Here is a 26,922-nt window from a genome sequence, read left to right as displayed (position 1 = left end):
AATATATAGAATAGTCAATGTTTTGTAGTTGGATATGGAATTTATTTCACTCGTGAGACAGGAATTTTTGATATTTTCACTCGTGCTTCGCACTCGTGAAAATAAAAAAAAAAATCCTGTCCCACTTGTGAAATAAATTCCATATCCAACTACAAAACATTGAATTTTCTGTTTATTACATTTTCTTTGATTTTCCCTTTGCCTCTGTCTTTCTTTACACAGCATCATGTATATAGTTGAACAGTTGAGATATCATAGCTTAGCAGTTGTGAGAGTGAAAACATTGTAATATGAATTTTTAGCAACATATTTTGGAAGAAATTGGCAGTTTTAGTCTCTATCAAGATGGTTTAGTTACAATCTCTGTTTTATTACAGGCCAGAAATTATTTTTTACTTACTTTGATATCCTTTCACACTGTAAAAGAATATCATTTTGATATCCTTTCATACTGTGAGAGAATATCACTTTTATTCAATAAATAAATCACAGTATTTCACTGTTGAAAATGTAATAGATATACATAAACTTTTAATTCAAAGTTCATACTTACTAAGAAAAAGTGCCTACTCAAAAGCAAGTTAAAAGCAACATGATCAAATATATTTGAACCAGACGAAAACCCGTTCACAAAAAGGCGTTAAGTATAATTTAATCGGGCGGAATACTGTACGTGTACAAAAATTGGCGTATTCAAAATTTAGCGCAATCACTGGGTTTGGAGGAGTTGGTGTAATCATGAATTAGCGCAACACATGTACGTGCCGTGTATTGTATATAAATGATTTCTTAGCGGTATTCATAAATTAGCGCATCGTTGACTGCGCCAAAGCCGCTAAAATATGAAGCCCGCTTTTTTAAGTACACATACAGTATCTTTGAGTTACTATGTATAGACGATTCTTCTCAGTTTTCAGTTATGGCAGGTCAAAGATAAATCCAGGAGCCTGTACAAAGATAAACGATGGGTATTCGACTCAAGAGGATAAAAGAATACAACGATATTTGTCTAATCCGGATGTTGTGTATTCCGAAATTGCCTAATACGATTTTAAACTTTAAGTCCCTTTCAGAAAATTATTGTTTAAAATGTTGTCCGGATTAGACAAGTTTTAATGTATTGTTAACATGCTTCTCCATCTAAATTTTGGAGTCCGAAGTTCACCTGGGTATATTCAAGATCCCACTGACTTTGTAAGTGATTTTGTTTTCATCTCTGTTGGGACAGGCACACGAAGCTTCAGAAATTGAAAAAAATCTTCTAATAATATTATAGTATGGAGAATGAAGAGAAACGTTAAAACCGCCAGGAGTCTGTGATTGTAGGATGTGGTAGCACCCCCCCCCCTTCCCCGTATGAAAGTTGTTTTTCTACAGATTATCTTGACTTGCAATATGCAGCATTGCTTTGTTGAAATGCAAGAAAAATGTGATCAGATACAAAAAATACAGTAGCGAACTAGGCGATCGAAATGCCTATAATGCGACAAACATGAAGGTGAAAAAATAAGTCTCAATTATAAAAAAAATTCTTTGATATTTCATCTAACATAAGTATACTTTATGTAAAATCTCCACAATTTGCAAAAATCTCACGAAGATGAAAATAATTTGCCTGTGAAATAGCATACACACACTAAAGAGAGCAAAAAGGATCGTTTTCTCACACTATAACACAATTTTTCGGTATGAGTGGATCTTCGCTTCATTTTTTTGAAAATTTATCCTCAAAGTTTGCATTAAAAATTTTTTGTTAACAAAACATGGAGCAAAGACCCACAATACATTAAAAATACACTTTTGTGACACAACATTCGCATCTTTCCGAGAAATACTTGAAGTCCATGTAGTCAAGGGTCATATCACAAACATGATTTAACAGCATTAATCAGGAGCTGTGTAGCGTAGTTGTTAGCATGTTAGTCTCAAAGGAAAATGATACTGAAGATTTTTATTTGCTAGGGTTCGAACCCTAGAGATACCACATTATTAAAAAAAGAATAATTTTCGCCGAGAAAGTTTTCCTCAGAAAAGTTTTGTTTATCATAATTTCATAAATTTCAATAATGAGAACTTAACTTTAAACACTCAATTCACAAACTGAATATGATTTCTATATATCTGAAGATATAGACATTCTGCATGCCTTCTTCACCCATTTCCTTACGAAAATTACTTTAAATATATTATCTAGTATTTCCCCATCCAACATACAAGACGCAGCATTAATGTTGACATGCAACTTAACACGTTAACATGAATAATTTGCGTGCCAACGTAATATTTGAACGTTGAAAGTCACATGTGGGTAGTATTGGATATTTTTCAGGGATTTTTTCTAAATTATTGAATATTAATAAAAATGAGCTGAATGTCGGCATAAATAAATTGATCTCGCATGTTGGAATTCAATTATGGTCGAAATAAATAACCACTTTAACGAACGATGTTTAAATTCATTAATGTAGTTAACAAAAGGAATCGTGAACAGGCCAGAAACACGGACCCCTGGAAACACCAGAGATGGGATCAGGTGCATAGGAGGAGTCACACTCGCCGTGATCCCTATGTATTGATCAGGTACACGAAGTACTCCTTGATCAAATTTAGCATAAAATAATAACCTAACAAATTCCCTCATCTATGTAGTTATGTTCCAACATCACCTGCATAAAGTTTTTATGTCCTCCAACTCATAAGAGCAGTTTCTGGGTATGATCTTTTTTTAACACGAGGAAGCTACTGACATTTAAGTTGATGCCTCAAGGATTTCAATAACCCTGATTAAATGAAAAATATGGAGATAACGAACAGTATTCAAGCTCAAAAGTCCATTAAACAATACAAAATAGGAGCAGAGCAAACACGGACCTCTAAACATCAGAGGTGGGATCAGGTGCCATGGAGGAGTGAGCATCCCCTGCCGACAGGTCACACCCGCCGTGTGCTCCTTGTCATGATCGGGAAATAACGGAAAAATCCGTCGACAATTCAGTGTGTAAATAATGGCCTAACAATAAGTATGAAAAACGTCAGTCAGCATTTGACTCAATGATAAATTGTATTTGCTGACAAGGTCATTGTATCGACCATAGAACTTACGAAAAGCTTTTCTTACGACTTACGACAAGTAAGGTTTTCGCAAGTATGAAAAACGTCAGTCAGCATTTGACTTAATGATATGTTGTATTTGCTGACATGGGCAATGTGTCGACCATATAACTTGAGAACTATCTGTGTTTCATCAACTTGTTTGTCAATAGCTTGCATCGTTTTAGAAATTGTTCATACGTAGAACATGCTCTTGCATATCGAATCAACTTGGAGACAAAAATCCCATATGCAGGTGATAAGGGTATATTGCTACATAAGTAAGAGAAGTTGACGATTGAAAAGTTGAAGTCATCACGTTTATCATACAGCTAGGTTGTTAGGTTACCATTATCGTCTTTTTCTAGCAAATATCTAAATATGAAACAAATGTGTTAGACTCTCTGGTATCTTATATTTCAAGCTCACTTAGATATATCGAGTCGATAAATGAATAAAACTCACTATTGTTAATTGATAATACGTCGTCGATATATCTAAATGTCGAGTTAAAGGCCACGGCAAGTGTTTTCTTCTTCTCATGGCCGTCACGGTAGCTAGGTCGGTAGAGCGCTCGCTCCGTGATCGGAAGGTCGTGTGTTCGAATCATGGCCGCGACTGACCTAAGTCGATAAAAAATTGGTAGCAACTGTTCCTTCGCCAAGCGCTTTGCACTTTGAAGTGAAAGTTGCGGGTCTTTCAGATGAGACCTTAAAAACCGAGGCCCCGTGCCACGGTAGGCGTTGGTACGATAAAGAACCCTCACTGCTCAATGGCCCTGAGTGCCGAGTAAAGGTTTAAATTTGAAGCCCTTCACCGGTGTATGGTGACGTCTCTGTATGACTGAAAAAATCTCGAACGGGACGTAAAACAACATACAGTCGATCGATCTTCTTCTCATTTACAAGTTTTTGAATAAATTCTGCTTCATATGAATACAAAAATAGGTCTGCTAATAAGGGTGGGGGTGGGGGGGGGGGCGCAATTGGTACCCATACATAAAAGGTCCTTTGTTTAATTTAAAATTTCATATATATCATAGTTATTACATTAAGTTTGAACAATTTAAAATTTCATGTATATTATAGTTATAATATGAAGTTTGTACAATTTAAAATTTTATATATATCATAGTTATTACATGACGTTTGCACAATTTAAATTTCATATATATCATAGTTATTACATGAAGTTTGTACAATTTAAAATTTTATATATATCATAGTTATTACATGACGTTTGCACAATTTAAATTTCATATATATCATAGTTATTACATGAAGTTTGTACAATTTAAAATTTTATATATATCATAGTTATTACATGACATTTGCACAAGTCGCCCGCGTGGCGCTGTGGTTAGAGCGTCTGTTCTAGAGTGACGAAGTAAGGAGTTGATCCTTATGTCGAATCCCAATGTGGGACGTGGAGACCGGTCCTTCGGATGAGACAGTTTAAACCGAGGTCCCGTGTCGCAGTAGGTGCTGGCACGAAAAAGATCCCTCACTGCTCAATGGCCGTTAAGTGCCGAGTATAGGAAAAAATTTGCAGCTCTCCACCGGCAATTGGTGGCGTCTCCATATGAGTGAAAAATTCTCGAGAGGGACGTTAAACAACATACAAACAAACAAACAATTGCACAATTTAAAATTTCATATATATTATATATCATAGTTATTACATGAACTTTGTACAATTTAAAGTTTCATATATATCAAAGTTATTACATGACGTTTGTTTAATTTAAAATTTTATATATATCAAAGTTATTACATGAAGTTTGTACAATTTAAAATTTAATATATCATATAAATTTAGTTTAATTTACATTCAGGATTAATATGCCTTTAGTGAGAAAATTAAATTTCTTTCCTAAAGTATTAATGTACATGTATATGTTCGCCATTCGTGAAAAGGTACATTTCAGGTTAACAAAAAGAATTGACCTATAGGAGGGAAGAATTTCACAATTTCCCGGGAAGAGTCATTTCAATGCAATGTTCATTTGTTTTATACATGTATATATATATTTCTGATTTTTTTTTTCAAATTAGCATTTCTATCCTCAAAAGATTATTTGCAGTTTTTAAATAAACATTCAAAGTATGTATTAGCAGTATTTTCCGCGTTTTGCATGAATATTAACCTAGAAGTCCTTTAGGGCAGGTCCGCTCCTTAAAAAAACATTTATGATGAGGTATAATTCACAAAGCTTTATATAACGAACAGTATTCAAACTCAAAAGTCCATTAAACAATACAAAATAGGAGCAGAGCAAACACGCACCTCCAAAACATCAGAGGTGGGATCAGGTGCCATGGAGGAGTGAGCATCCCCTGCCGACCGGTTACACCCGCTATGTGCTCCTTGTCATGATCGGGAAATAACGGAAAAATCCGTCGACAATTCTGTGTTTAAATAATGGTCTAACAATTAGTATGAAAAACGTCAGTCAGCATTTGACTCAATGATAAATTGTATTTGCTGACAAGGTCATTGTATCGACCATAGAACTTACGAAATGATGACTTTATACGAGACAGCTGATATTCTTGTTTGATCAACTTGTTTGTCAATAATTTACCTCGTTTTAGAAATTTTTTGCTGCATAAGTAAGGGAAGTTGACGATTGAAAAGTTAAAGTCATCACGTTTATCGCAAAGCTTGGTTGTTAGATTACCATTAACGTCTTTTTCAAGTAAAATATCCAAATATGAAACAGATGTGTCAGACTCTGTGGTATCTTTTGTCTCAAGCTCACCAGGATATATCGTATCGACATAAGAATGGAAATAACCATTGTTAATTGACAATACGTCGTCGATATATCTAAATGTCGAGTTAAAGGCCACAGCAAGTGTTTTCTTCTTTTCACATATAAGATTTTGAACAGTCTCTGCTTCATATGAATACAAAAAAGGTCTGCTAATAACGGGGCGCAATTGGTACCCATGGGAATTCCAATAGATTGTTGGAAGATCTGGTCTCCAAAAACCACATATATGAAATATATGGAGATAACGAACAGTATTCAAGCTCAAAAGTCCATTAATCAATACAAAATAGGAGCAGAGCAAACACGGACTTCCAAACATCAGAGGTGGGATCAGGTGCCATGGAGGAGTGAGCATCCCCTGCCGACCGGTCACACCCGCCGTGTGCTCCTTGTCATGATCGGGAAATAACGGAAAAATCCGTCGACAATTCAGTGTGTAAATAATGGTCTAACAATTAGTGTGAAAAACGTCAGTCAGTATTTGATTCAATGATAAATTGTATTTGCTGACAAGGTCATTGTATCGACCATAGAACTTACGAAACGATGACTTTAAACGAGACAGCTGATATTCTTGTTTCATCAACTTATTTGTCAATAATTTACCTCGTTTTAGAAATTGTACATACGTAGAGCATGCTCTTGCGTATCGAATCAACTGAGAGATATATACCCCGTATGCAGGTGATGAAGGTATATTGCTGCATAAGTAAGGGAAGTTGACGATTGAAAAGTTAAAGTCATCACGTTTATCATAAAGCTTGGTTGTTAGATTACCATTAACGTCTTTTTCAAGTAAAATATCCAAATATGAAACAGATGTGTCAGACTCTGTGGTATCTTTTATCTCAAGTTCACAAGGATATATCGTATCGACATAAGAATGGAAATAGCCATTGTTAATTGACAATACGTCGTCGATATATCTAAATGTCGAGTTAAAGGCCACAGCAAGTGTTTTCTTCTTTTCACGTACAAGATTTTGGACAAATTCTGCTTCATATGAATACAAAAAAAGGTCTGCTAATAACGGGGCGCAATTGGTACCCATGGGAATTCCAATAGATTGTTGGAAGACTTGGTCTCCAAAAACCACATAGATATTGTCAATCAGAAACTCAAGCATCTTTTTAATGTCAACTTCAGAGTACTTGTGTGAACAATCAGAATGTTTTTTAACAAAATAATTTTGCAAATGACCAATGACAAGGTAAGTATATTTACTAGTTTTTTATTGAAAAAGCAGCTGTCAATGATATCAAAAAGCCTGGACTTTAATTTATCGTGGGGAATGGTTGTGTACAAAGTTGAAAAGTCGTAAGTTTTTAAGCTGTTGATTTTGGTAAAATCTTGTGATTTCAAATTTTCCAAAAGTTCCTTGGAATTTTTAAGTATGATTTACACCACTTCTCGAATATATTGTTGCACAGTACTCTTGAAGTTTCTCCTTCACCACTGTTAATATCTTAGTGAGGAGTAAAGATAGAGGCTTGGTTGAACATTTACTGGAACCCGCTATGTATCTTTGTTTGTAAGGATTTTTATGAAGTTTCGGAATCCAATATAAATATGGTAATTCAAATTCATTTTGGTTGTTTGGAATATTAAAAATATTCAAAACTGACATATGATTTTGAAGAATTTCTTCCTTAGAAAGGGAACTATGAGTGTAAGTTGGATTACCACTTGTAGAATTAAATCCAAGTTCCTCTAAAATACATTTAATATAATGAGCCTTACAAACAAAGACAATGTTGTTACATGCTTTGTCAGCAGGGACCAGAACGTACTGATCATGTAATCTATCTAATTCTTTTTTCACTTCTGGATTATCGAATACAGAAGGATAGATGGTTTTCATATTGCCTCTCAATCTTTTAATGCGCGATTTTAACATACATCTGATACATTTAATCCATTCTGACAAAGTGTCAAGGTCTTCTTTTTCATGTCTGGTCCATCGCCTGGCGTAGTCCTCTACAGAATCCATAATATTTATGAAATTCCGACGCCAGTTGAAGGATCTGGGTTCCCTAAATTTAGGACCTTTTAAAATTAGTGATCTAAGGTCCTCATTATTAACTATATTTACGTCACCAGTAATAACGTGTCCAGCAGGACTATAGTTATAGGGCGAAGAAGAACATGAACACGATGGAGGATTATGCTTCAGATATTCGATATCCAGGCCCTGTAAAGTTTTCTTGTAATTAAAAAGTTTGGAAGCAATAGTCGATGTATATTTGTAGGAAATACAAGGTGTAGTCTTTAACTTGAAATATGGTGGAATACAAGACTGGACCCTTTTGTGATTAAGAATATTACTTATATTAACCGCGTCAATTCCTTTGTTGGCATATTGAAGTTTAAGGAAAAAACGGATTGTTTTAGCTGCATTTTCTTCAGTAAAACGCGGGGGTTTAAAAAGCCTATGATTGGCAATATCCATAATTACAGATCCGAGCCTATATTCTGGTGTCGAGGAATCAAAAAATGGACTTTCCTTGACCTTTTCAAGAAGACTATTTAAAAGTTTCAAAGGGACAGAGTAAAGTTTGGTGCGAATATGATGTAGACCTAACTGTTGATTTACGTAAGGTAGTAATGAATCAAAAGAGACATCGTGTATTAAAGGTTTATTGTAAGACCGATGCCCATGACTACGCTTACGTCTCTGTGTATGGTTAAAAAGTCCCATCACATTTACATTGTTACACTGTGGACTGGAAAGATTTCCAACACTATCGACATTGTCATTACATCCATAGGGAAAGGCTGTCCCTAGCTTTCTTATCCAAAATTCTTCTCGTTGTCTACGGAAAGGTGTGCTCAGTGCTGAACTGTTTGTGTGATGGTAAATCTTTTCCAGAATTCTAACTTTCATTGACAAAATAGAATGATCAGGTAAATTAAATTGTTTGTATAAAAGTTGCTGACCCCCATTATTTATCTGAAATCTATGACCTGATGTTCTTTTATTGAGTGATCCCTTGGTTTCACCAACATAAACAAGTTCACAAAGATTACATTCTATTCCGTAGACAACATTAGAAGATTTGCAGTTCAGATTTTCCCAAGTTTTGGTACAGAAGCTATTGTCAATCAGAAACTCAAGCATCTTTTTAATGTCAACTTCAGAGTACTTGTGTGTACAATCAGAATTTTTTAAAAAATAATTTTGCAAATGACCAATGACAAGGTAAGTAAATTTACGAGTTCCATTTTTATTGAAAAAGCAGCTGTCAATGATATCAAAAAGTCTGGACTTAAATTTATCGTGGGGAATGGTTGTGTATAAAGTTGAAAAGTCGTAAGTTTTTAAGCTGTTGATTTTGGTAATTTTAGGACTTTGGGATTCATATATCACCCTTTTTCATAGTTTAGCTCAGACGGCTGGATATATAAGTATATAGCTATCTTTTTTTATAATCATGTTCTAATCCATCTGGTGCCACACTATTGCTATTTTGTAATTCTGGTTTTTTTTTAATAAAAATATTTTTGTTTTTAGGGTCTTGTGTATTTTCTTCAATTATCTTTTTTAAATGCATGTTCATTTTTAATATCAAAGGTGTGTAAGATAATGATATAATAATCAATCTGAACTATATCTCGGTGTAGCTGAATTTGCTCGAAACAAGAATCATTCACTCTGTGTTCCTTGATTTCTCATGTACCATTTACGTGATTCTGAAAGAAAAAAACGAATGAAATATGAAGATTACGAACAGAATTCATGCTCAAAAGACCATTGAAAAAATACAAATTGTGAGCAGAGCCATCACAGACCTCTAAAAATATCAGAGGCCGAATCAGGTGCCATGGAGGAGTAAGCATCTCCTGTCGACCGGTCACACCCGCAGTATGCTCCTTAACATGATCGGGAAAACAGAAAAATCTGTATTTAATTAAACATATTTCATGTAATGAATATATACAATTGGAGTGAGCACAAGTTCTTAAAACCTATTTCGCCCTCTCCTTACATGAAAAGTCTATAAAGTTTGTCTTGCATGTGTTACACATTTTTTGAGAATAATTCGATTAATTCACGACATGAATTCGTCTTGAAAAATAAAAAAACATAAAAAATCTATAGTAGACATTCGTGGGAAAATATAATGGCCTAACAATTCGTTTGAAAAACATCAGTCAATATTCGACTCAGTGATAAGTTGTATTTGCTGACAAAGTCATGGTATCGATCATAGAACTTGCGAAATGATGACTTTAAACGAGATTGTTGATATCTTTGTATCATCATTTTTTCAGTCAATAGCTTGCCTCGTTTTGAAAATAGTTCGAACGTAGAACAGGCACTTGCATATTGAATCAACTGGGAGATATAAACTTCCAGGGTAACAGTGGTTTATCGTTATAAAGGGAAATCGAAGACAGAAAAGTTGATCACGTTTATCATAAAGTTTTGTTGTTAGTTTGCCATCAATGTCTTTCTCAAGTAGAATCTCCAAATATGAAAAAAATGTGTCAGACTCTGTGGTTTCTTTTATTTCCAGTTGACTGGGATGTATAGAATCACCGTATGAATGAAAATAACTATTGTTAATTGATAAAAAGTCATCGATATATCTAAATATCGAATGGAAGGCCACAGCAAGTGTCTTCTTCTTTTATGTACAAGTTCATAAGTTTTTAAATAGATTCTGCTTCATATGAAATATGAAAAAAGGTCTGCTAAAATCGGGACACAATTAGAACCCATGGAATTCCAATAGGTTTTTGGAAGACTTGATCTCGGAAAACTACACAGATATTGTCAATGATTATCTCAAGCACCATTTTAATATCAACTTCGGACTGATACAGAAATCAAGCCGAGCAAACATTGCGGTAATAGATTGAAATTGCATATATAACATATTTAGAACTATTAATTGTTAAATCTAGGCATTAAAAATTTTCATCCATTCATATAATGCATAAAACCAAATACATGTAATTATCTTCATGTAAAATCGGTATATCTGTTATATTTTGAAGAACAGATGTATTAAATATGGTCCTAATAACACTCTCAAAATGACATACATGCAGAATTTTTATGGTTTGGATACTTCATATGTTATAAACACTATTCACTATAAGTAAACAATAGCACAGAAGAATGGTGGGTTTGTATGTTTATTTGAAAATGTGAGAAAAGGGGATTTAAGGACATAGAAATTGTCGTAATTTAGAGGACAATGACTAGAAAACTGATAAAGGGTATTTGTTTATGAGATACAAGCACGGATTCAATCAAGAAGCACTCTCTTCCTTCAGAGAGAGATGGTTTAAGAGAGACCGGTTCTTGATCAGTTGGGAACAGACAAAGAATAATTCATGAAAATTTCACCTCGACCTCTTGAATGTACATGTATTGTAAAAACAATGTAGCAATATCATAAAACGTCCATTTCGCTGATATTTCTATAAAAAAAGAAATTAAAATTTCTTACTGTTGTGTTTATTTTCAATATGAATTTTGATTTCAAGTAGCGAGAAGTTAGGTTTTCATGCCATGTCGGTGACAATGACAAAGAAAGTGAAGATTTGTCAAAATAATAGAAGTAACGAAGATAGGTAAACTGAAAAAGTCGAGTGATAGACAAAGGGCATGTATTTACTTTGCGTGTGTGCTATATTTATTTTTCAATTATTTAAAGTATTTTTTGTACAAAGTTATAATGTAAATACGAAATCTACTCTAATCTATAATTTGTAAGGAAAGACGTCGACATTAATTGTATCAAAGAAACATGACTGACTCTTTAGTTGATATTTTTAAACATATATGTACATACAATGAAAAGATTTCAAAGAAATTTTATGAACATAAATTTGACTTAGCTTCAACCTCGCTTAGTTCGTTTTATGTTACAGCATATCACATAATTAAGGAGTGCATAGAAAGGTCTGTTGGTCCTAAGACTGCACCTGCGCCATACTTATGACCCAACTTAAGTCCAAAACTTTATTGGAAGGCTTATGTTACAAGCCCCAAGCGGGGGAGGGGGGGGGGGGTGGTCGTTACATAAGAAGACCTTAAGTCTAAGACTATGCTTAAGTGGAACTTAAGTCATTTCTTAGTCCTAAGATTGTATCTAGAAGCGTGTTAAGAACGACAATTGAAGGAAACCGAGCTGACTTAAGGAAGGTAGAGCTGACTTAAATATGTCTAAAATAAAATTTTAATTTATTTAGAACTATTAGTTGTTAAATCTCCACATTAAATCATTCATTCATTCATATTATGCCTTAAACCAAATAAATATTTATATATGTAATGTTGGTGTATTTTTTACTTTGAAAAAAAAAAAAAACAGATTCAAAACATGTTCAAATAACATACTCAAAATGGCAAACGTGCAGAATTTTATGGTTGGAATACGATTATATAGTCCTTATAGAAAGCGTATCAATTCTCTCTCTCGCGGAAGGGAGTGCGCCTTGTCTGAATCCGTGTTTGTGACATTCTACATTGTATCTAATTCACAAACACTAGATATAGTTTTCTAGCCCTCTTCCTCAAACTCACATTTTCAAGCAAACATACAAATCCACCATTCTTACAATTGTAGACTTAAAGTGACTAGCATTTAAAACCAATTAAGCATCCCAACAGTAAAATTCTGTACGTGTTTCATTTTAAGAGTGTTATATAAATCAATATTCAATAAATTTGTATTTCAAACAAAAGTCAATATACAATATACAAGGGTTAAACATTTTTTATTTCGTTTAATGCAAATTATAAATGGTTGAATGTTCTATTGACGAGATTAGATAAGTGTAATGGTACTTAACCAGCTTCCCATTAGTCTTTAGTCTATACTGAGAATGTGCTTAAGTCATACTTAAGTATGGTTTTAGGCTTAGGTACCCTTCATGTTACGACCCTTTGTATCCTTTTAAAAGATTCCCAATAAAATTTTTTTTTAAAAATCATAAAAATATTTTTAAAAAATATCAGATCATTTATTAATAAAAAAATCTATAAGAGGCATACATGTACATGTACAAAGGTGTATAAAATTGATATACACAATAATGTAGGAATATCCTCTTTTAATAAATATTCCGCAAATTATACAGCCCCCATTTCATGGAATCCCCATATTTTAGATTTCGATGCTTAAAATCTCTAAAAATCAATACCAATGAGGTGAATAATATGTTCACATACAAGTAATACTCCAATTTAATATCAAAAAAGTGCACCTGTAAATTTGAGAACATAAAAAATAACAATCTGAAATCCATAGTAAAAATACTTTGATACTATAGTAAACTATAGTTAACTGTAACATTTTTTTTATTAGGATTTCCCATATAAAAACGCCAGGTTTCTCGATTTTCTATTTTGTTAAATGTTTTCCTGGATAAGCTAAACAATTTGATACTACATGCAAGTATATAACTTGTTTCTATTTTTAGAATTGTCTGGATCTTTTGCTCACATGTTGAGTTTGTGCTTTATTTAATTAAAAAACCAATTATTTCACCGGTAAGTCGTAATTCTTAATATCCAAGTTTTGTTATACATGCAAAAGTCAGAATATTGCACCCGAGATAGAATTTGCACGAGAGCACATCAGAATATTGCACCCGAGATAGAATTTGCACGAGAGCACATCATTACGTACATGAAGTGACTCATGCGACAACTTATATAAATGGAAGGGGAAGGCAAAAACTACAGTTTACCATAAAAGTCGTCAGATCAGTAGAAACACTACGATGAAGTCTCTAGGACTCTTAATAGTTATTTGTTTGTACCTAAAGGTAGGGAAAGTTTTAATTAATTTTATATTGGTCAGTATAGATCTGTAAAATAAGAAATTCCACCCTCTGAAGGTTTGCAAGAAATAGATCTTTTATTTTTCTTGTTATAAAAATATGCAAAAATTAAGTTAAAAGGAGAGAAGAGACTGAACAGTTAAATATTGTATTCGCAAATTTTTGTAAAATACATTTTAACATTTGAATGAAGTGTGTTTTCTATTTCTAGGCAGATGCCATGGAAGAAAAAACACTTGACGAAATACTGACGGAGGCCACCAATGACAGTAAGTTAATTATAATAGCTTATTTATACATATTTTATTAGCTTATATATATATATATATATATATATATATATATATATATATATATATATATATATATATATATATATATATATATATATATATATATATATATATATATATATATATATATATATAAAGCACATTTTACAACAACTCTTAAACTGACATAACTGCCCTAAGTGAAGAAATATTAATATAGAAAGCACAAAGAAATTCACTTTTATGAGGCTGGGGCGGAAGTGGGTATCCTTATAAAAGTGAATTTCTTTGTGCTTTCTATATTAATATTTCTTCACTTAGGGCAGTTATGTTAGTTTAAGAGTTGTTGTAAAATGTGCTTTATAAATAAAAATTAATTTCATTACAACGTGTATTGGTAACGATCCTCTGATAAAACTAATGTCCAAATAACTGTATCTCACTTCCATTCTCAATGACCGTGTAGTGTAGGGCAGCGCCGCGAGAATTTCATCGGCATCGAAAGCAAGTTTTTTTTCACTTGCCTAGATAGCCGAGCGGTCTAGCGCGCTGTTCCTGTACTGCTAGGAGACAGATTCCGTAGGTCGAGAGTTCAACCCCGGGCTGGGGCGGAAGTGGGTATCTTCATAAAAGTGAATTTCTTTGTGCTTTCTATATATATATATATATATATATATATATATATATATATATATATATATATATATATATATATATATATATATATATATATATATATATATATATATATATATATATATATATATATATATATATATATATATATTAGGGATGTCAATTTTATTCGGACAGCTTAGTCGAATATTCGGAGGCTTTAGTCGAACGATAGTCGAATATTCGTTGAAACTTCAATTAATTTTCCATGTCATTTTCTTTATTTGTCTTTTATAGACTAGTTGTACAATGTTTAACCTACGCTATCATCATTATACAACGAATTTCTGAATCGTTAACATTTACGTAGTACAATAAATACTGTACATCTACATTTATCCAATGCACTTGATTTTAAAATTGATATAATATTTACTGCACATTTTATCTAAATGTAGGATATCAGACGCTTGCATTTGTACTTTCTTTTCATAACGATAGTACATGTACCCGTTAATTGAAGCCATTTTTACGTGTCGTGTCAGTGACCTTTGACTTATAAACAGTTAAAGCGTGCCTCTTATAAAAACAGAGAGAGCTTGCGATAAATTTTAATTATGAGATTTTGCGCAAATAATCAATACAATCTTAAAAAGACTGCATGATATTAATATCAGAAAGAAACACCATTTAATTACGCTCATAACTGTCCCCCAATTTACATGTATTTACAATTTGGTAACAGCTGTTTAATTATTCTTTATGAATATATACTTGCATTACGTCAGATCTTATGGAATTGCAGGTTGAAACTTTATAATTTGAATCTACAAAACCAAACAATTCTTGAACGTCCTCTCCCTTTACAACAATAATTGGTAGACAATCCTTGATAACAGAAAAGTTTCACTTGAAGACTGTGTTTACTACATGTATGTTTGACGGATTAGGCATATGATACATCATATAATATATATATATATATATATATATATATATATATATATATATATATATATATATATATATATATATATATATATATATATATATATATATATATATATATATATATATATATATATATATATATATTAAACATTGCTGTGTCGTCATGTCTTTGTTCTTGCAGTCTAAAAATTTTACCTGTAGCTGTCCGATAATAATATTTACCTATCCAATAATATATTATCGGACGACAGTGATAACAAAATCGGACAGTATTTAAAAAACAAAATGGTGAGTGAAATAGGTCCAGAAACCAGAAACAACAAAAAAAGTAAAAAAAAAAAAAACAAATTCAGGGAAAGCAATTATCAGGAAATCAAGTTGATACAAAATAGCAAATCCATGAAGAAGAAAATCGGGTTTTAACCTGCCTCAACAGTTACACTTTCCATTGGGGTTTTGCTAAGTGTTTTTGATGCAGCACTTTAAATAAGTTAAATAGAATTGTATGAGGCATATGTCTTACTTAAAACATTGCCATTTAAATGTCCAAAAGTTACCTGGAGGAGTCCGATAATTACACAGCAGGAGTTAAGGCATCAATAGTTTTACCTGTAGCTGTCCGATAATAATATTTACCTATCCAATAATATATTATCGGACGACAGTGATAACAAAATCGGACAGTATTTAAAAAACAAAATGGTGAGTGAAATAGGTCCAGAAACCAGAAACAACAAAAAAAGTAAAAAAAAAAAAAAAAAACAAATTCAGGGAAAGCAATTATCAGGAAATCAAGTTGATACAAAATAGCAAATCCATGAAGAAGAAAATCGGGTTTTAACCTGCCTCAACAGTTACACTTTCCATTGGGGTTTTGCTAAGTGTTTTTGATGCAGCACTTTAAATAAGTTAAATAGAATTGTATGAGGCATATATCTTACTTAAAACATTGCCATTTAAATGTCCAAAAGTTACCTGGAGGAGTCCGATAATTACACAGCAGGAGTTAAGGCATCAATAGTTTTCTACCTGAAACCGTCTAATAAGTAGACAAAAGAAAAAAGTTATTTTTTCTTTAGAATGTAAAAACAGCGAGTGAACTCTTTTGTTTCATTTCATTCCTTCAACGGCAGTCGTTTAGAATAGCAGGAATTATGGACAGTGGTCAGGTGGTGAAGGATTTATTTTTATTCAGAACATTAAAAAATGTTTGCCTTTGCAGCTGTGTAATTAATTCATCATGTGCGTCTGTCATTGATACAGACACAGTGTTGGATGATGTCATCACCATGGAAAGTAAAAATGTGGGGTTTTATCTAAAATTTTAGCTGGATGATATAATGAAAATCTCGGGTTTTAAAAGTGAGGCTATCGGCGAACAAACCTCGTTAAATGAAGAGATTCGCAGATTCTTTATCATAAATGAATTTAAATTCGCTTATTTAAAGTGCTGCATCAAAAACACTTAGCAAAACCCCAATGGAAAGTGTAACTGTTGAGGCAGGTTAAAACCCGATTTTCTTCTTCATGGATTTGCTATTTTGTATCAACTTAATTTCCTGATAATTGCTTTCCCTGAATTTGTTTTTTTTTCTCACTTTTTTTTTGCTGTTTCTGGACCTATTAAACATGCATAGATTTCAGTCACCATTTTGTTTTTTAAATACTGTCCGATTTTGTTATCACTGTCGTCCGATAATATATTATTGGATAGGTAAATATTATTATCGGACAGCTACAGGTAAATTTTTAGACTGCAAGAATAAAGACATGATGTCACAGCAATGTTTTAAGTAAAATTATCAGACTGTTTTCGGCCCTAACGGGCCTCAAACAGTTTGATAATTTTACATATAGAACAGTATACGGCATATATCCATTACTTAAATATATATATATATATATATATATATATATATATAGATATAGATATAGATATAGATAGATATATAATTATATGTGTGTGTGTGTGTGTGTGTGAGGGTGTGTGTGTGTGTGTGTGTATTACCAACTTGTTCACATTCTGCTCTCCATTGGGTCCAAATGTATAAATACGGAATTCCATGAACATCGTTATCTCATTAGAAAAGTTTTATTTTATCTACCTTATTTTGTCATTCAATATTCTGGTATTCTATTGGAAGTTAATTCTAATTTTAATTAATATAAAACCGAAGAACAAAATTCTTACAAATAAAAATCATTTTGTGATAAACTTTTCTCGCTGACGAGTATAAATCTATTCAGAAGTGCGTAATTGAGGGTGTAGCATGGACTCTGGGGAGACGTGAACTAACTGCTTAGGACTTGGCAAAAGAATCGCTTTGATCATTACTCATTAGCAATGTTAGCAGGTGATTTCCCTCTATACACTTGTGAGTTTTGATTGTTATTTTTGTGATTTACTACTGTACTCAGATATGAGATTTGATCGTTATTTTTGTGATTTAATACTGTACTCAGGTATGAGTTTTGATTGTTATTTTTGTGATTTACTACTGTACTCAGGTATGAGTTTTGATTGTTATTTTTGTGATTTACTACTGTACACAGGTATGAATTTTGATTGTTATTTTTGTGATTTACTACTGTACACAGGTATGAATTTTGATTGTTATTTTTGTGATTTACTACTGTACACAGGTATAAGTTTTGATCTGGTCTCCAGTGGATCCTCAGAGAATCCTACCATTAGAATAGAACACGACATAATGATGACATAAGAAGATTATATGCAACAAGAAAAAGAAAGGTATTAACAAAAACTACCTTAATATATCGCCATGCACTACCTCAAAATATCACCAAGCACTGCTACAACATATCATAACGCACTTCCTCAACATAACACAACACACTTCCTCAACATAACACAACACGCTGCCTCAACATGAGACAACACACTGCCTCAACATAACACAACACACTGCCTCAACATAACACAACACACTGCCTCAACAAAACACAACACACTGCTTCAACATAAGACAACACACTGCCTCAACATAAGACAACACACTGCCTCACGCAACAGAACACACTGCCTCAACAGAACACACTGCCTCAACATAACACAACACACGTCCTCCACATAAGACAACACACTGCCTCAACATAAGACAACACACTGCCTCAACATAACACAACGCACTGCCCCAACATAACACAACACACGTTCTCCACATAACACAACACACTGCCATAACACACGTCCTCCACATAACACAACACACGTCCTCAACATAACACAACACACTGCCTCATCACAACACAACACACTGCCTCATCACAACAGAACACACTGCCTCAACATAACACAACACACTGCCTCAACATAACACAACACACTGCCCCAACATAACACAACACACGTCCTCCACATAACACAACACACTGCCTCATAATAACACAACACACTGCCTCATCACAACACAACAAACTGTCTCAACATCATACATCACCAAACGGTATCTCAACACATTACTAATTGTTGTACCTTTAAAAAAAATTTCTTTTAAAAAGTTGAGCATTTCCAGTGTTTTACTGAGCGGTAAAAATAAAATCAATGTAATCCTGCAGAGTGGACTGTTTGTGCCATCTTGGAAGCCAGCACAAGATATGTCAAAAAAGTATAACAAGACATTTATTGGTTCTTTAGCAAAATGGGTTTTGCCGACCCCTCGAACCAACTTGAATTGTTTGCCCTCGGCCTAACGGCCTCAAACAGTCCGACAAAACGCCCTCGAACCCAGTCAATAATTGTGTAATACTACCTCAACACATCACCAACTACCTCCTCAAAACATCACCAAACACTGTAACTCAACACTAAACAGATTATCGGTATATAGTTTTTGTGTTAAAATTGACAGATAAAATAATAATAATAAAAGAATAAAATATCACAGAAAATATACGGTATTTTCTATTTCATTAACTTTAAAAGACTTTTACATACTGTATTACAATTTCGTAGAATGGCAGAAGAAAAAATGAGTAGGAGAAAGAAGAGGAAAGCAATCCGATCCCAACAAAGCAGATGGCCAGGAAAAATAGTTCCTTATGAAATCGCACCAAACACATTTTGTGAGTTATACTGAAATCATTAGAGCCTTTAATAACATGGTACTTCATAAAGCTCCGTGTGCATATATTTCAAAATGAAAATGAATTTAACTATGCTCAACACTTTTTCTAGGAGTATCTTGATACAAATATATTACAAAACATTTTTAACTTCTTTTTTGAAGCAGAGTTAATAAATTAAATACAAAGTAAATCATTGATCGATAATTGAGTTTTGCAATTCACTTCTAATTAAAGCTCAGACAGATCTGAATCAGATTAACCTGGCAATGGGGGATTGGAACAGAGAAACGTGTGTCGTGTTCCGACCAAGGAATGGAGAATCCAGTGCCGTGAGATTTCAAAATGGCCAAGGGTGTGTTCAGTTTAATGAGCATCAAATTATGTTATTGTTTTAGACGTTCAGGTAAAAGAATTATTAATTGTACATTTTAAATTAATTTTAAGATAGATAAAGTGTTTACAACAAGTTTCCATTTGTCTTACACTAGATGCTCGTATTTTGTGGGGACAATAGGCCGTGTTCAGCCGATCAGCTTGGCCAGGGGATGCCGTATAGTAAGTGCTTTTTACACTTCACAAAGAGATAATCCTCTTTCCAATAATTTTTCTTATTTTTCTGCACATGGTAAAAATAATTACTCCGAATTTGTCACACTATTAGAATTTATTTCCAATGCAAACGGAAATAGTTCGCATTTTACACACCATTAGAATCGTGTTAAATATTCACTTCCAATGCTCACAAAATTAACAATTCCTCTCCATTTTGCACACTATTAGACTTTTGTCGCCAATAAAATATCCACTATTTATCCGATGGTATTTTTTTACAGAAACTATATGAAATCACGCGCAAGCGCGGGGAATTGAATTTATATCACTAACGACAGAAAATATATTGTAGTTTCTACTGACAGCCTACAGGCTTATAGGAGGAAGAAATACTTTGTTCAAAATCCCGCATGAAGTAGATGTACGTCTCCACTGCCCCCCCCCCTTTTCTGTAAAAACTTGAAATATAACAATTTCATTAATTGACCTTTATTGTGAAACCTGTTATACTATGTTATGGATATTGTACTTCAGATGCTCTTATTTCATTTCCGTAAAGGATAAAAGCAGCGAATATGCACATTTTACTGATAAATTGATTTTTTTCGGGGGGGGGGGGGGTAAAAATTCACAGGTACTTGGGTCCTGGTTTATGAATATGTATGTACCTTATTGATATGTAAAAATGTACTTTACTTTTTTTTTTTTTTTACATATCAATAAGGTACATACATATTTATAATGCAAGACCCAAGTACAGGGTCTGTGTAAAAATTAGCTTTTAGGCCGAGTATTTGATACAAATGACTTTATTCAGAAAAAAACTGAGATGTATTGATTAAAGCACAATATTTTACACAGCTTTAATTGTATGTGAACAATACCTTATTCATTAATTTTCTCATTTCATGTAAGCAGGTTTATTCCGAAGTACAAATTGTACTTCGGGTTCGTTGCCACGATGCTCTCAGTATAAGGAATAAATACAAATTTTATTAATATTCTAATAAATTTATTAGAAAAACCTACGACATACATGTAATAGTCTTTCGATATATAAATATATTCAAAACTTATAGTGTTATCAATGATTTACCATTATTTCAATGACCATTCATACAAAAGCTTTTTTTTTAAATGATCGCCTCGTTTTTCTTTTTAACATCGGGCTCGATGCTATATGATGTTCTAGAAGCTTCCGTCAATATTAAGATTGGTGAATGACGAAAATAATTTGCACATTTCCCTTTTTAATCGGTTATCAAAACTTATTTCTTTTATATCATTTAAATCAAGTTTTGATTGAATAATTCAGTGATGAAGTTTTATGAAATAAATAAATGATTGCTTGTTGTCAGTTTCATTAAAAATTGCCAGTAACTTAGATCCGCCAACCGGAAACGCCACCGTACTCAGGTTTTTGCTATTTCATGGCTGTTTATAGAAAATAAAAGTAGACTTTTAATTTAATGTACGATATTTACTATGCAAGTGAAATCTAAATATAGTTTACGGACATCAGCTTGTATGTAGTGTATTGTTAGAGGAGTAAGTACGAACTCTGGTGCACCCGTTTCGGAGTTTATTTGCAAAATTTATTAATTTATAAGTATAGATGTTTCCGGTCTTAAATTTTGAAAGCATCACTTTTAAACACGCTTATAAATACATTTTCACCTTGAACCACATCACGTCCTGTTGTTGAATATTATTTCAGGATACCGTTATCGGCAAATCCCCTCAGATTATTCGAGGTTCATCTTTGTTCTCATACTTCCTACTTCCATAAGTTCTAAAACAATTTAATAAATTGACAGCACATCTATTTTTGACACCGTTTTTATTGCAGATCTTGATATGGACTATTTTTAAAGCAGGTTCCGCATAACACCAACAATCTTTTCATAAGATTTAGAACTTCTAGAACTACAGTGTATTGTCCGAATAGAACTCCATAAGATTCCAACACTTTTCCTCAACAAATCTTCATCTTATATGTAATGATAAATTCCCAATCTGTTCTCAAAATTCTGTAGTGTTCTTCTGCTTCCATGTCAAAAGTATTCAAGACACAATTTAAACCTCTCTGAATTTACTTTGGATTTAAAAATATTCTTCGTCTGATTTCATGACTGTTCAGTACAATTGAAAGGTTTGAAATGACTTTAGCGCCATGCTGTTCATGCTCACTAGTCCATGAATTCAAGGGGTGTTCGATTAGACTATTGTATTGTGTCACTGTTGGATATGTAAATGGGCTAGATCCTATTGTATTACAGCAATGTTGGATATATGAATGGGTAAATGTTTCTTTGGGGTCCAAAATGGAGATTTTTTTTAAGTAAGATAAATAACGAGATGGTGTTGAATAGTTTAGAGAAAACAACTGCAATCTATTACAGTAGTTAGAACGAAGATGAAGGTGGAATCGCTGTAAACTGATATCCTCCAATATTTCAGAGGAGAATTGTGGTCCACGAAATGGGACACGCTGTTGGATTCCAACACGAACAGTCAAGGCCGGACAGAGACGGGTTTGTCCGGATTCGCACTGAAAATATACCACAACCGGTTCTCTTCAACTTTAATAGACGTCCCACAAGTCGAGTGAATAATTTTGATGTACCTTACGATTACAGAAGCGTGATGCATTACGGAGTCAGGGTGAAGATTACTATTTACACAAAATCTCCGTGGAATTAAATGAATGATTTCTTTTAAGAGAAAGAGACAAGTGCTGAGTTGCCATTTCAAATGGAAAACTTGTAATTTGGCGTTCATTATCCATGTGTATATAAGCATACATGTATTTATTACAATGCATTTTTTGATTATTTAAGGATTTTTCAACTAATGGTCAAATTACAGTACAGACAATTGATTCCCGATTTCAAAATATCATTGGTAGAGCACCCGGACTCAGCTTTAATGACATCAAGCTTGCCAATATAATGTATAACTGTGCAGGTACGACTCCTTGTTAACGAGAATTTCAAACTTGAAATTGTCTACTTAATTTCTGATTTATAAAAAATTTTTAAAAATCTCTTCAGAGAACTGTCCTGCTCAGAGTTGCCCGGGAGAAGGTTTTGTCGGCAAAGACTGTTCTTGTAAATGTCCCACTAACAACCCAAACAACCCAGTCCAGAACTGTACTGGTACCACCTTAGTGACCACAACATCTGTGTCATCTTCAACAATCAGAACCACCACCCCAATGGAAGGTACCACCCCACTTCCCTTAGCTTATATCTGTTAATATTATACTTTCATGTAAATTAGTTGAATTTGATTCGTCGAGAAACATTTGTTAAAATACACTATAACCCGCTGAATAATGAAGCCACGCCCTCAAGCATAGCAACATTCGACAAACAAGAGGCCCATTGGCCACAACGCTCACCTGAGTAACTTTGGCCTTGCTGTTTTTCACCTTACCCCCCCCCCCCCCGTTGTACTTATTGTGGCCCCGCCCTATCTCCAGGGGTCATGATTTGACCAATTAGATTCTACACTACCCCATGATGCTTCCACATAAGTTTCAGCTTTTCTGGCCCAGTGGTTCTTTAGAAGAAGATTTTTAAAGATTTTTTCTGCATATTTCAATGTAAAATATGGATTTCCTATTGTGGCCCCGCCCTATCCCCGGGGGTCATGATTTGAACAATTTAGAATCTACACTACCCCAAGATGCTTCCACATAAGTTTCAGCTTTTCTGGCCCAGTGGTTCTTGAGAAGATTTTTAAAAAATTTTTACTACATATTTCAATGTAAAACATGGATTCCCTATTGTCGCCCTCCCCTATCCCCGGGGGTCATGATTTGAACAATTTAGAATCTACACTACCCCAGGATGCTTCCACATAAGTTTCAGCTTTTCTGGCCCAGTGGTTCTTGAGAAGAAGATTTTTACTACATATTTCAATGTAAAACTTGGATTCCCTATTGTGGCCCCGCCCTACCCCCGGGGGTCATGATTTGATCAATTTAGAATATACACTACCCCAGGATGCTTCCACATAAGTTTCAGCCTTTTGGCCCAGTGGTTCTTTAAAAGAAGATTTTTTAATGACCCCACCCAATTTTTGTCTTTTCTTGATTATCTCCACTTTGAAGGGACTTGGTCCCTTATTTTGACAATTTAAACTTCCCTTCACCCAGGGATGCTTTGTACCAAGTTTGAATAAAATTAGCCCAGTGGTTCTTGAGAAGAAGTTGAAAATTTGAAAAGTTTACAGACGGAAGGACAGACGGACAGACAGACGGACGGACGGACGACGGACAACGGCTGATCAGAAAAGCTCACTTGAGCTTTCAGCTCAGGTGAGCTAAAAATATTGAGTGCGCAGAATTTTTGCAGGCAAGGTTCACTGTAATATGTATTTGTAAAAAAAAAATTCAGTATAATATAATAAATACTGCAAGTAGATGAGTGTAACATTGAAAATTTTCACCCCTCGAAAACCATTGTCAACCTCGGCTGCGCCTCGGTTGACAATGGTTTTCTTGGGGTGAAAATTTTCAGTGTTACACTCAACTACATGCAGTATTTATATAATGTTGCTTCAAATAATCATCTTGGTCTTCATTGGCATTTTACTAAAAATGCCAATGACCAATTTTACTGGTTTGAATGTCTTGTATGATACTGTATCGCAATAACTAACATGGTCTTAGACTCAGTTACAGTTGAAGATTTAAATTAGTGACGGACATTACATGGACTGTGTTTTCTGTGCTGCGGTTGATTTTATTCGTTTTTATGTCCTTTAGGAGCGTGTGAGGATATGAATCGTTACTGTGACTACTGGGCGGGGCAGGGTTTTTGTAGTAGGAGCCCGTATATGATGATGTATTGTAAAGAAGCCTGTAACCTCTGCAATGGTAATGTATCTTTGGTACAGCTAGCTGCAAAAAATCAGCAAAAACAAAGTCATAAAAAAACATAAAACATTCTATTGTATTGGGGTGTGTAGTGGAAGGAAAGATTAAACAATATAAATTTGTACACAGAAACTGTGATCTGGTAAAATTGGTTAGGCGTTTGGTACAAAATATGGGAGGCACAGATACCCGCCCGCCTCCTTCCCTCCATTAAGAAAAGGTGGCCACAAGCCTCCGCCAAGGATATAAAGAATATTGATTGTTGGATATTTTGATATTACTATGCATATATCGTGATGCTACTAGTTAAACCCATCCTAGTCGAAATTAGGGGAATTTTTTTTTTTTTTTTTTTTTTTTGTGGTACCAATTTCGAGGGGAGAGTGAGAAGTAGGGATGGGGATTTGAAATAAATCTGTATATTTGTTTTAGAAAAAATAATGAATATTAACTTTATCATCTACGAAGGCTTAAAATAAAGGTTCTATTTTTCTGAGAGAAGTCGCCTTGTCATGAAGCAATCTTTATAAAATCTTTCAGCTCAAAAGCGATGTGAAGACATGGGTCAGTCATGTGGTCTGCTGAGAGACCGAGGCTTTTGTACACTTCAGTTCGTGAGGAGTTATATGGAATCTAACTGCGCCGCCACATGTAACTTCTGTAGAGGTATGTCAACAGGCAAAAATGGGCAAGAAAATCATTAACCTTCGCCAGTCTCTGTTTTTACACAAGTTTTTATAATATTACAAAATTATTCTGCTTTGTGATATACTTTTGCTTTTCCTTGCAGCCGGAGAGTTGCTAAGCGCAGATGAAACCTCACAAAGTAAGATGTATTTTACTAGGATTTCGATTTTAACGAACTACGTCAATTAAAATCCTTCTTTTTTTTCTTTTTCTTTTTTTTTTCTTTACATTTTATGCAACATAATAAAAGTTTTTTTTTATTTCTAGAAAAAATTAGGCTTTTTCTCGAAAGATGAGTTTGAAAATTGATGAAATTAAAGTTACATTATGTGTCAAAATCATGTCATTCTTCCAAGATATTTGTATCACAAAGCGAACGATTTATGAAAAATATGCGTATAGCGAAGTTTTGACAAACTCAACTGCACTGTAAGATTGCAAAATGTAAGTGTCGGAAAAAAAACAAAGGTTGTTTCTACCGCGTCGTTGTTATCATCAATACCAAGGTCACGCGACTTTTATTTTTAGCGTAAAACTTGTAAAAACATTGAATCGGAACATGCAAAGGTAAGGAGTCTTTTTTGAAGATTGTTTGAATCTCCTTGGTCATCCGACATTCATTTCTATAGACTTGACACCATGGTAACTTTTTCAACTTTTATGCTATCAATGAAGAGGAAGAAGTGAAGGATTCTTTTCGTCTTGGGGCAAACATTTTTTTCTCTATAAAAACAGATTTTTTTTTAGTTCTGAAGCCTGTGTTTTTCTGAAACTTTAGTCTTAATACTTTCAAGAATGGAACAAAATTTGCACTGGTCATGCAAAAATTTTATTTTACTTAATTTTCCCTTTTTGCGTTACAGTATCGCTTTAACTTAGTACAACAGCTTACATGAGTTAAATAGGTCGAGGAATCTACCAAATATGGATATTGTCGTCATTGCGCACAGAGGTGCTTACAGCGAGCAATCGACCAATCCAATGAATGAGCCGAAAAGCTCGATGGTCTACTACGTGTTTATATTTTACTACAAACACGTGGGTCAGGCAAATTTAGGACGCGATTTCAAATGACTGCGGGAAAGTCGACTGATAATTATTTTTAATGTTTTTGAAAAACACGAGGAATATGTTCTAATTAAGATTTTCCATGCTCACATTAACAAAGTCAATTTTTCGTGTTAAATAGTACGTTGAATTACCGC

The 26,922-nt window shown here is 33.7% G+C and overlaps 1 protein-coding gene across 1 annotated transcript; it reads left to right on the top strand.

The window, feature by feature from the left end:
• Window positions 1-13,871: 13,871 nt before the first annotated feature.
• Window positions 13,872-25,906, top strand: LOC133172141 (blastula protease 10-like). Its single transcript, XM_061306964.1, has 10 exons — window positions 13,872-13,935; window positions 18,148-18,256; window positions 19,481-19,590; window positions 19,828-19,945; window positions 20,082-20,148; window positions 22,606-22,809; window positions 22,986-23,112; window positions 23,199-23,369; window positions 25,571-25,696; window positions 25,821-25,906. The coding sequence occupies exons 2-10, from the start codon at window positions 18,237-18,239 to the stop codon at window positions 25,904-25,906; spliced, it is 1,029 nt and encodes a 342-aa protein (XP_061162948.1). The 5' UTR covers window positions 13,872-13,935; window positions 18,148-18,236.
• The last annotated feature ends 1,016 nt before the right edge of the window (window positions 25,907-26,922 follow it).

The sequence above is a fragment of the Saccostrea echinata genome, unplaced genomic scaffold (assembly GCF_033153115.1).
Source record: "Saccostrea echinata isolate AGI-Se365-2 ecotype Australia unplaced genomic scaffold, CSIRO_AGI_Sech_v1 ptg000054l, whole genome shotgun sequence".
Taxonomy (NCBI): Eukaryota; Metazoa; Mollusca; class Bivalvia; order Ostreida; family Ostreidae; genus Saccostrea; species Saccostrea echinata.
Note: the sequence above shows the minus strand (reverse complement) of the source record. Positions and strands in the feature narration are given on the sequence as shown.

What these genes read in the sequence shown, in the direction of transcription:
- LOC133172141 (XM_061306964.1), top strand. Translation starts at nt 18,237, where the DNA reads ATGCAACAAGAAAAAGAAAG. An exon ending in ATGCAACAAGAAAAAGAAAG is followed by an intron (nt 18,257 to 19,480) that starts GTATTAACAAAA and finishes ACAATTTCGTAG; the next exon opens with AATGGCAGAAGAAAAAATGA. An exon ending in TATAATGTATAACTGTGCAG is followed by an intron (nt 23,113 to 23,198) that starts GTACGACTCCTT and finishes AAATCTCTTCAG; the next exon opens with AGAACTGTCCTGCTCAGAGT.